The 11,265-nt window shown below is 49.7% G+C and overlaps 1 protein-coding gene across 2 annotated transcripts; it reads left to right on the top strand.

Moving 5' to 3' along the window:
• The first annotated feature begins 2,835 nt into the window (after positions 1-2,835).
• Positions 2,836-10,236, top strand: LOC147119980 (uncharacterized). 2 transcript variants are annotated; one of them, XR_015078108.1, is made up of 3 exons: positions 2,836-7,493; positions 8,555-8,714; positions 8,827-10,236. XR_015078108.1 is itself a non-coding variant. In XM_085985446.1 (3 exons), the coding sequence occupies exons 1-3, from the start codon at positions 7,386-7,388 to the stop codon at positions 9,561-9,563; spliced, it is 1,005 nt and encodes a 334-aa protein (XP_085841572.1). In that variant the 5' UTR covers positions 2,844-7,385; the 3' UTR covers positions 9,564-10,236. The 2 variants fall into 2 exon arrangements, 1 of the variants encoding a protein (XP_085841572.1); XM_085985446.1 differs by having other exon boundaries at positions 2,844-7,493.
• The last annotated feature ends 1,029 nt before the right edge of the window (positions 10,237-11,265 follow it).

Genomic DNA, 11,265 nt, shown 5'->3' with positions numbered 1-11,265 from the left:
TAGCCTTTGCTGTATCCAGTGCACTCAGCCGTTTCTTGATATCACGTGGAGTGAATCGAATTGGCTGAAGACTGACTTCTGTGATGGTGGGGACCTCAGGAGAAGGCTGATATGGATCATCCACTCGGCACTGCTGGCTGAAGATGGTTGCAAAAGCTTCAGCCTTGTCTTGTGTGCAGGGCTCCACCATCATTGAGGATGGGGATATTCATGGAGCCTCCTCCTCCCATTAGTTGTTTAATGGTCCACCACCATTCACGGCTGGATGTGGCAGGACTGCAGAGCTTTGATTTGATCTGTTGATTGTGGGATTGCTTAGCCCTGTCTATAGCATGCTGCTTCCACTTTTTAGCATGCATGTAGTCCTGTGTTGCAGCTTCCCCAGGTTGGCACCTCATTTTTAGGTACGCCTGGTGCTCCTCCTGGCATGCTCTTCCACACTCCTTATTGAACCAGGGTTGGTCCCCTGGCTTGGTGGTAATGGTAGAGCGAGGGATATGCCGGGCCATGAGGTTACAGATTGTGGTGGAATACAATTCTGCTGCTGATTGCCCACAGCACCTCATGGATGCCCAGTTTTGAGCTGCTAGATCTGTTCTGAATCTATCCCATTTAGCACAGTGGCAGTGCCACACAACATGATGGAGGGTGTCCTCAGTGTGAAGACAGGACTTTGTCTCCACAGTGACTGTGCGGTGGTCACTGCTACCAATACTGTCATGGACAGATGCATCTGGTAGATTGGTGAGGACGAGGTCAAGTAGGTTTTTCCCTCGTGTTGATTCACTCACCACCTGTCACTGGCCCAGACTGGCAGTTATGTCCTTCAGGACTCGGCCAGCTCGGTCAGTAGTGGTGCTACCGAGCCACTCTTGGTGATGGACATTGAAGTCCCCCACCCAGAGTACATTCTGTGCCCTTGCTACTCTCAGTGCTTCTTCCAAGTGGTGTTCAACATGGAGGAGTACTGAATCATCAGCTGAGGGAGGGTGGTAGGTGGTAATCATCATCCTTGCCCATGCTTGACCTGAAGCCATGAGACTTCATGGGGTCCACAGTCAATGTTGAGGACTCCCAGGGCCACTCCTTCCCAACTGTATACCACTGTGCCACCACCCCTGTCGGGTCTGTCCTGCCAGTGGGACAGGACATACCCAGGGATGGTGATGGAGGAGTTCGGGATATTGGCTGAAAGGTATGATTCTGTGAGTATGACTATGTCAGGGTGTTGCTTGACTAGTCTTTGTGACAGCTCTCCCAATTTTGGCACAAGTCCCCAGATGTTGGTGAGCAGGACTTTGCAGGGTCGACTGGGCTGGGTGTGTCATTGCCGTGTCCGTAGCCGGTACCGAGGTCAATGCCAGGTGGTCCGTCCGGTTTCATTCTTATTATTGTGTTTCATAGCAGTTTGTTACAACTGAGTGTTTTGCTAGGCCATTTCAGAGGGCAGTTAAGAGTCAACCACATTGCTGTGGGTCTCGAGTCACATATAGGCCAGGCGAGGTAAGGACAGCAGATTTCCTTCCTTAAAAGTTGTAGGATTTCGCAATAATTTTGGAATTTTCTACAGCTCCGAAGATTATGTTTTTGATTAAAGATAAACCTGGGTAGAATATACCTTTAAAAATCCAGGGCATCAAAATGGCCGTCAGACCTCATGGCAGAAGACAAAAGACAGTCTCTCTTCAAAGCACGGGCTGACAAAAAGGACTTGAAAGGCAACCTGTGTGTCTGTGAAAAAGGAAAATCAAAGATGGCTGTCCGGCCTCGTGGCAAAAGACACAACACAGCCTGTGTGCATATGGAAAGGAAAATCAAAGATGGCTGAAAAAGGATTTAGAAAACACCCCAGCCTCTGAAGCAATGAGGTAGTTAAACTGTCAATCAAAGGCAGTTTAGGGAGTTTCACCGCAGGACAATCGATGTTTGTTTATAGGAAGTCTACAATGTTGACACAAAGGCTTAACCACGTAAAGCTGTTAATCAATTGCGGTTGCACTGACCACAGGACAATGGTTTTGTTTACACTAACATCCAAGGGCTGTTTACCCAGCAATTAAGGAAACAGACATTTTTTTTTCAAACTGAGACAGCTTTATTCAACCCAGTTTAAACAAATGGGTAATTCATCCAAACCCCATCACAGTCAATGGGGATAGTTTGGATCCCTTTTGTTTAGCCCAGATACATCCGGATTTGGGCGCGAAGATTTCGGCTCCAAATGGGGTATAAAGATAGCTTCTCAGGAAGCTATCTCTCTCTCTCTCCGTGCTCTACCTGCAAGGAAGAACAACTCGACAGCCCACCCAAAGGAGTGGAATACCAGCAGTTACTTTTAAACACTGGGGTATCTCCATTTCAGGGTGGTGAAGAATCTAAGACCACAAGGGCACAGAGCAGGCATTCTCTGGTGAGCATAGGTTTTCTGGCCCATCACAAGGCAACTTAGATAGGTATTTAGGGGTGGGAATTAAGGGGAATTTTTGTTAAATTGTGATTTTAGTCAATTTTCCCTCGTTGTGTCCGTTTCCACCTCCCCGATTAAGTAAGAGTGTTGTACTAAGCAAAGGTGCTGTAGTAAGCAAAGTGTACTGTATTAAAGGTGTGCTGCACTAGTTAAAAGTGCTGCATTTAAGTAAAAGAGTGTTGTACTAAGCCAAAGAGTGCTGTAGTAAGTAAAAAGTGTACTGTGTTAAGTATAAGTGTTGTATTAAGCATAGGAGTGCTGTATTGATTGTTTTAAATTTATTTCAATAAATACTGGTCTGTTTTGCACCCAACCACGAGTCTCTGAATAAGTCCGGCGGTCAGAACCAGGAAAGGGGAGCGATTCGAAACCACACGGTGCTCTGGAGCAGCTCAGAGACTTCTGATTGGCTAGAGACATTAACCCCAAACCCCCCTCTCAATTCCTACAAAAAGGCGACCACGGCAGGACCGTCGGCAACGGCATGCGATGTAGCAGACGGTGTTTTGGGTCTGGAGAGAGCAGCAGTTATTGGTTTTCTTTTTATCACCACACTGACCTGTTTGTGGTTAGGTGCTCGCAGGCTTGGGGAAGTTACCCGCAGGCTTAGGGAATCTAGAGCAGAGAGTTGGGATAGGGAAAGGGAGGTTGAAGAATACCAGGCCAAGATGGAACGCCTGGTGGTCCAGTTTAGTGAGGGCAAAAGCCACACGAGGCACGAGTCAGAGTACCTGAAGTGCCTAGTTGCAGAGGCCAAGAGCAATGAGATGAGGGTGCGGGAGGAGAATGCTCGCCTCATACAAGAAATAAAAGAGCAGGAGGAAAAGGTTAGGGAGGTAAAGGCAGCATATAAGCTGGCCTGCGAGCAAAGGTTTGAGGACGCAGATCATGGCCCCTGTAGGGAAGAGATAGAAAGCTTGAATATGGCTTTAAAGAGGGCAAAGGGGATGATATGTCTGATCAGCCCGAAAGCAGGTCAGTCGGATTTTACCGGCAACCCAAGTAAAACCGTCCCACAGGCAACACCCAGGAAAAGGCTGGTCAGGGAATCAGAGGTCCCACGACCGCCACCCACAGCTCCGAACTTTCAGGAGCTCTGGCAGCAAAGGGGGGTGGAGGATGAGGTGGTAGAGGAAGCACAGCAGGCCCCGCTAGATAGGCCGGGACCAGGACCAGTGTACCCCCTCCGACAACGGAGGTACGGTCCGCCCGTTGATGAAGATGACCCAGGGGCCATCCAGAATCAGTTTGTGATGCCGTATGGCACCCACCAGCTCAGGGACATGGTTAGCCACGTTCCCAAGCTCACTAAAATGGGAGACCCCTCTCTACACTTCAGGGAGATAGAGCAGGCAGCTTGTGTAAATGACTGCGATGAGGCAGAGCAAGCAAAAATGCTGCTGTTTTCCCTGGCAGGTGATCTCCTCCAGGCCCTATCTGGCGAGTGCAAAAGGGGGCAGAGGGATTATGAGGGTCTGAAGAATGAAATATTGGAGGCCATGGGACTCAATGATGGTAGCCCGTTCGCCCGGGTAGAAAGAGCGGTGCAGCTCCCAGGGGAGACCCCGCAGGCGTTCGCAGACAGGCTGTGGCCAGCCTACCGGAGCGCGTGCCCAGGAATGCCAGGGCAGGCAGCACTGGACCCAGTCCAATTGACTCACTGGCTCCATTGTCTCATGACAAACAGCCTACCCCAGATCCAAGCCCAGGTCGTGGCTTGGTTTGACCCCCGAAACCCCCAGACCACTGAAGAAGTGGTGATCCGCCAGCTCACAGTAGCCTTTAGAAACCTAAGGTGTATCGAGACGCCCCAACCCAAGGGAAGGGTCCATGAGGTTAAACCTAGGAGCCAGAGTAAGAAAGAGTGGCACCAGGAGGGGAACCGTCCCTCCCAGGCTAGGTTAAATTGCTATGGGTGCGGGAAAGATGGTCACTGGAGAAAAGACTGTAAAAATCCCTGGAAGGATAGCAAGGGAAAGGATCCCACAGCCCCAGCTCATAAGGCAGGGCCAGACATCCCTCCCGCAGCGATTGAGTCATTTTTGCAGTCCCTACGGTCTCTTCTGACTGGCCAGGGGAGAGTAGCAGCCACCACTGGTGCTTTGACCCCATCTGCCCCACCTCTCTCCCAGCAATGACTAGAGCCAGCACAACCCGTTGACCTGTGTCCCCGCGAAAATGCTTAGGGGAGCAGGCCCCATGATAAGATAGGGGTGAAGATGGTACAGGGGAGATATTCGGTGGACACTGGAGCCTCCAGCATGGTGGTCCACTCGGAAGACTTGACCAATTCCCCCTGGTCTAACCAGGTCCCATTTAACTTAATGGGACCCACAGGGAAACAGGCAGCTGGGAGTGAGCCTGAGGTTACAAATCCTCAGCCCACAGTGGGTACAAGCTCACAGGCTGCACAGGCAGGTGCTGTGGCTTGTGCTAGGGGAGGAGCCATTCATGACCAGTGCAAGCTGTTTAAGCAGGGGGACAGGAAAAGAGTGTTCTGGGACCCCTGTAGAGCAGGTCCGGTAGCAACAATCTGGGACAAGGGAGGCACACAGGGGATAGTTTTGGCCCCGGACCAAAAGCAGGTCCAAGCCCAAGATTCCACCTTTAAGGCCACCCTGGTGAGGGAAAAGGATTTTGAGCAGGGTTACTGGCAGGCTGCCAATTATATTAAACAATTCAGATTGTTTGAGCCGGGGGCAGGGAAACAGGCAGCTGGGATTGTACCTGAGATTAGAAATCTACAGCCTGCAGCGTGTATCCACAGACAGACTGCACACGCAGGCGCAGTCACGTGCGTGAGAGGAGAAGTTCCCCAGCACTTGGCCCCAGCGATTCCCCCTCTCTTGTGGGACTCCGGGGAGGAGCCTGAACCAGGTTTTAGACCTGAAGGGGAAAGCTCTCAGCCACCGGCAGCTGGTGGCAAGGGATTGCCTGTCCCCAGCCCAGGTTTGGGAAGGGAGGGACCTGAAGGAGGAGGTCCCCAGCCAGCAGGGAGTGTGACCCGAGTTAAGGGTCTGCTCACCGGGTAGCCCCACCAGCGACACTCCCTAGGAGATCTCTTCGGGTACCCCAGCCCAAGAAAGTATGGTCACCCGCTTTTCAATGGAATAGGGCAGTCTCCCAAGTCAGGGAGAAGCCAAAAGGCAGAAGTCCCCAACCAGCAGCCATAAGCTGCGAGGGACTAGAAGTTGGAATCAGTCCAGCCACGCCATAGGGAGCAGCCTGTGGCAGCACAAACAGGAATTAGGCAGGCCACCCGGAGACGGGCGGCGCTTGTATATAGCTTGTTCAAGTAATGTGTATAAAGCATTAAGGTAGAACGTGTTAAAATTTTAAATTTTATATTGCAATTCAGTAGTGGTAATTATTAGAGTGTAAGTTTTAAGTATAGTACCGTTCCAGAGTGTCTATGTGAGTCAAGGTCGCCGGACCTGATCACACTCCCCCGAGCCAGGGGACCTGGCTAGATGTTTTCCTTTTAAAGACTTTTTCAGAGTTCCGGAAGGTACAGAGAACCAGCGTGTCTTTGGATGCTCAAGGAAGGAGCACTCCTAGCCCACGACAGGAGGGGTCTGCAGGAGGCAGATGCCCACAACATTTAAGCTGCTATTTGGAAATTCGTTTAAGATCAAGAGTTTACAAAAGCTTGTTAATTATTTTATATATCTTGTATTATGTACTGGTCCCAACGCCAAAGGAGATAATGTGTGAATTTAGTTCCTAACTGTAAAGATTGTACTACTTGTTTGGAGTTAATTGGAACAAATTGCATATGCCTATGAATTGTTGTGTTTGCAGATTGTGAAAATTTAAAATACATTTATGGCTGAAGAATAGTGTCATTTAATAAAGTGTCAGGCAATTGCATTTTAATTAAAAAAAGGGGAAGCTCGTTTTCTTCCATTTATACTTTTAACAGATATGTTTTGGCTTGGTGGTAATCCCATTGAAGATGTCGTATCATGTTAAAAATGATGTCGCAAGTGGTGCAGGGGCATTGGACTCCCTCCATGCTTGAATTATTGTGAATACAAGTGGTGCAGGGGCATTGGACCCCTCCGTGTATTGATTATTTAACTAATCTTGTTTTTCTGTCGATAGATGCCTACCATGTACTGCGATTCTCTCTGGGTAGGGGAGATGGAGGTGTCGGGGGAGCAAAGATAGATTTAGGTAAGTGTAAGGGAAGGTTGTTTGTGGGGGGTCAGAAATGATTGCTCACCTTTGGACAGGATACTACAAGCAAGTTTTAGTATCCAATGGGGGACTGTAGGATTTCGCAATAATTAAAAAATTTTCTACAGCTCCGAAGATTATGGCCCAGAAATTAGGGTCGGGGGCTTGCCGCGGGTGCAAGCCCCTGATGTGCACTTACCTAGCGCGCCGGCCATTGTGCTCTCGGCACGCGTGGAATTCCGTTCTCTTGAGGAGCACTCCCGGGCAGCGTCTGACGTCACGCCACCCAAGAGTGCAGCCTGCGCGAAGCGTCCAGCGCGGAGTGTAAGTGAGACCCGCCCTGTGAGGTCGCATTAGCATAGGACACACCCCCAATCTTTCTCACAAGCTCCAAAGCCTTGGTACATGCAGAAGCAGCATGGTAAGTAGGTTCTTTGTATTTTTATAAATCTATTGGTAACTTTTATAAACTTTTAAATACTTTTACTTGAATTGGAAGAATCTTAAATAGTTTTAAAGAGATTTGAAGCAATTTAAAGAGTTTTAAAAGCCCTGAAACCTTTCTTTGATTCATTTTATTTAATTAGCAAAGTGAAATGGCTGGAATGAGCACAATTAACGTCATTAAAAGAACTCAGAATTTCACTGACGGTGACCTCAGCAATCTCCTCAATGAGGTGGAGGCGAAGCGCCTGTGCATCATTGGGAATGAGAAGTCCAGGGTGTCGCGAAAGGACAGATGATAGCTTGGTCAGAAGTTGCCCAGGCTGTCAGCGCGAACTCCACCATTCCACGTACAGCGGAACAGTGCCGCAAGAAATTTAGTGACTTATTGCGATCTGTCAAGGTTTGTACAGTTATTAGAAAAGTCAACTGTAACATTGCTTTAAATTTAACTGAACTAGTTTTAAAAAGCTATTCAATGCATGTAGTATAGTCAAGTGACTTCTTGGTCCAGTCACCTGAGGTTGCAATAAAATTTTATGGGCTAGATTTTCAGTTGCTTGCGCCAGCAGTTAGCGCCTTAAGAGAAGTGATTTTCGGGCACTATGCGTGTAGCGCCCGGGCGCAGCGCAGTTTGCGCCCCGCCCCAAATTAAGTTGCCCGTTAGTGCCGGTGCAAAGTTTAGCGGCCGCCCGGATGCGCGCGCAGAAAATGACATCACATCCTCGTGCAACGCCCTTTGGCCGCCCCGAATCCAAACTTCAGTCGGACCGCCCCATTGTGCGGCTGGCGTCCAGAGCGTTTGTAAAATGGAACGCAACAGACCCTGGGGAGCGCAAATTAAAGGGCACTCCTCATGCACTATAAACGGCAGTCTGCATGTGTTGTGTGGAAGGATCCAGTGTGTTGTTGTGAACGGTGTATTTATGTTTCCGGGCACCACCACCACCACCACCACCACCTCCTCCTCCTCCTCCTCCTCCTCCTCCTCCTCCTCCTCCTCCTCCTCCTCCTCCTCCTCCTCCTCCCCACACTCTGCTTTTGAAAAGAACACATGCACCCTTCCCCTTTAAGAGCTCAGTGGCACCAGAGTGTCTGCCGTGCGCTGCGCCCGAGATCGGGCGTTGCGCTCTGCACCGCCGGCTTAGCGCCTAAAGATAGTAGTGGAACGCCTCTTTTAGCGCTCCACCAACCTCTTAGGGCGAAGCCACTGAATTTCCGGCAACGGGGCGCTACTTTGGGGCGGGCGATAACTTCGGGCGGGCGCTAAGCTTAGCGCCCCAAAACTGTCTATACTGAAAATCTAGCCCTATGGCTTTGGGGCCAGCTCAGGGTCATCTATTGTGCTCTTATCTTGATTCCACTGGTTTGAGCTGTAAAAATTCAATCAGTAAGTCTTCAAAGCATTTGGTGTCCCTGTCTCAAATGCAGGTGGGTGCTTCATATTTTCTGCTTTCATTTTAGAGTAAAAGTGCTCACAACGCCAGACAACGTGCACTGACAGGCGATGGTGTTGTCATGCTAAGGGATTTGACCGAACATGAGGAAAGGGTCCAGCAGCTGTTTGGATTTACTAGCGATCGCCCCTCGGCTGATTCTCAATCAGAGATTGTTACACCTGAACGTGAGTTGCGCTGGCCAGCTATATGTTTAAAAATGTTAGGTGTGTGTTGAATATCTGTGATGTGGCAGATCATGCTTTACCTTTGCAAATGTTTACTGTTTCCTTTCCACAGTTGGACAGCATACCTCTCACACACGGGATGAGCAGTGCGTTGAGTCTGTGGCCGCAGAGGGCATTGGGGAAGGGGTTGCTGATGCAGTGGGAGCAGTAAGTGAGGTGGTGGAGGAGCAGGAGCAACTTGTGCTATGTCAGCTAGTGCAAGAGGAGTGTATGGACCCTGCGTTGCTACACAATATCTCACCATCTCCTGGCCCCTCTGGCTCTGTGCGAGTCACTGATGACTGTAGCCCCACAGACAGACACCAGCTTGATACTGCAGCGCAGGTGGGAGGAGCAGAAAGAGATTTACTAGAACAGCACTTACAAGCTGAGGTGCAACAGATTGAAGGTTTCAGTGAATTGATGTGTTCTCTTACTGAGAAGGATGTTGACTCTAGAGCCTCTATCAAGCAGGGAATCGATAATCTTGGCATTACACTTAATCAGATCGCATTGCAGTTGGTGGCGCTTAATGAGAATATCGTTACACTATTTAATTTGCATGAACCACATTCTGCTGCCATTACTTTGACTCCTGCAGAAGCGCCCTTACCTGCTCACAGTGCAGAAACAGTGTGGGCCCAGGAGCCAGCTGTTCCGCCAGTCATGATGCAAGCAAACGTTGACTTACAGCAGCAGCAACCCTGTCATGAGGCAATTGCTGAAGGGCAAGAGACGGCACACAGGGGCCTTTCAAGTGGCAGCAGAGGGCTCCAGTCACGGGGAGGGAAAAGGCGCAGGAAACGTTAGGGTGTCACCTTTTGCGTAATGCACCTCCTTGGACCCTCAGTCACAGATGCGAGGGGGCAAATCGTTCAATTGTTTAACTTTTCATTTTATTTACATGTTAGATGTTGTCTTCGCTTTTTTCATTGAAATGTATATTTGTGACTGAAAGGATATGTAACCTTTTCGTTTAAAAAGTACAGCCTGTAGTCACTTTGAAAAAAATTTCAACTTTTATTTTAGCAAAAATATTTTTACAACTGTTTGAAAATTAGAAAATAGCTAGTTTCTATCTTGAATGTCTTTATTGCACTAAGAAACCAAAAAAAGTTACTTTAAACTGTTTACAAAGTTTTTTCCAAACTATTTGGCCTAGAAATTGAGTTTGCGCTGCGCCAGGGCTTTAGCGCCGGAAGTTAGCGCCGGCGCTAAGTCCCTTTGCGCGCGCCAAAAATTCAGTAGCGCCGCGCCCAAACGGCTGCCGGCGCTACTGAAGGGTTTTAGCGCCTGAAAACTGGCGCAACGCGCCGCATTGCGGCGCTATTCCGGCGCTGCGGCGCCCGCTGCGGTGCGGCAGGCTCGGGAAGTGCAGGCCTCTTCCTTCCGTTAAGGAGGAGCTGCCTGCACCCGGCCGCGGCCCGCGCAAATCTCTTCAAAAATGAGCCCGGCACCTCGGACAAGTGCCGGGCTTGCATCTGTTCCGGGGGGGGGGGGGGGAGAAGTCCGGGGAGGGAGCTGCGGGCAGGCGGCCGGCGGGAAAGCGGCCGGCCGCCGCGGGGCCTTTAATGCGCCGGCGCAAACACATGTTGGACTCTGTTGCCAGAGTCTTAGTTGCGGCTGCCACGGGCGAGGCAGCCGCAACTGAATTTCGGCGCTGGGGCCCGTCGGCATGGCAACCGGGATGCTGCGCACACCGATGACGTCATCGGTGCCGGCGCAGCGCTACCGGTGCAACGCCGCTTTAGGGCCCCAGGGAATTTTTGAACTGGCCATAACTCTGGCGCTAGCGCCTCAAAAGCGGCGCTAAGGCTAGTGAATTTCTAGGCCTTTATGTTTGCGAATGTTTGAAAAGTTGAAAATAGGTAGTTAACATCTTCAATGTCTTAATTGCACTAAGAAACCAAAAAAAGTTACTTTAAACTGTTTACAAATTTTTTTCTGAACTATTCATGTTTACAAATGTTTGAAAAGTAGAAAATAGCTAGTTAACATTTAAAAGTTATAAACTATCTACATCAAAACTGAACCTGAAAACTCTTTGATGCTGCAATAAAAGTTCACTGTTTCACTTTAAACTGTGTCTGCTCCTTTCTTTGCCTTGCGGGGGGAGGGGTAGGTACAAGGCAACACTACCTCGTGAAGGAGTTGGCTACTAGCAGTTCCCGAGCAGCCTTACTTTCGGCAGCACTTGGCTCCTCCCCATGAGGCCTGGCCACAGGCACATTGGCATCGCATTCATCCTCCATTTCAGCAGGGAGCTATTCTGCAGTGTTAAGGGTCAGTCCTTCCTGCAGGGCAAAGTTATGCAAAGCACAACAGGCCATCACAATCCTTGCCGCTTTCTGGTGAGAATACTGCAAGGTCCCCCCTGACCTATCCAGGCACCGGAAGCGTGATTTCAGAACTCCAATTGTCCTCTCCACCACTTGACGTGTGGACACGTGTGCCTGGTTGTATCTCTCCTGAGCCTCATTATTGGTCTTGCGGTAGGGAGTCATCAGCCATG

This window comes from Somniosus microcephalus, chromosome 4, assembly GCF_052327205.1.
Source record: "Somniosus microcephalus isolate GS21.2 chromosome 4, FLI_Smic_1.0, whole genome shotgun sequence".
Lineage (NCBI taxonomy): Eukaryota > Metazoa > Chordata > Chondrichthyes > Squaliformes > Somniosidae > Somniosus > Somniosus microcephalus.
The sequence above is the reverse complement of the archived record's forward strand: the minus strand, read 5'-3'. Positions and strand labels throughout refer to the sequence as shown.

Excerpts from the sequence above, each read along its gene's own strand:
- LOC147119980 (XM_085985446.1), top strand. The coding sequence starts at position 7,386 with ATGATAGCTTGGTCAGAAGTTGCCCAGGCTGTCAGCGCGAACTCCACC. Across the intron at positions 7,494-8,554 it reads ACTTATTGCGATCTGTCAAG|AGTAAAAGTGCTCACAACGC; the intron begins GTTTGTACAGTT and ends CTTTCATTTTAG. Across the intron at positions 8,715-8,826 it reads AGAGATTGTTACACCTGAAC|TTGGACAGCATACCTCTCAC; the intron begins GTGAGTTGCGCT and ends TCCTTTCCACAG.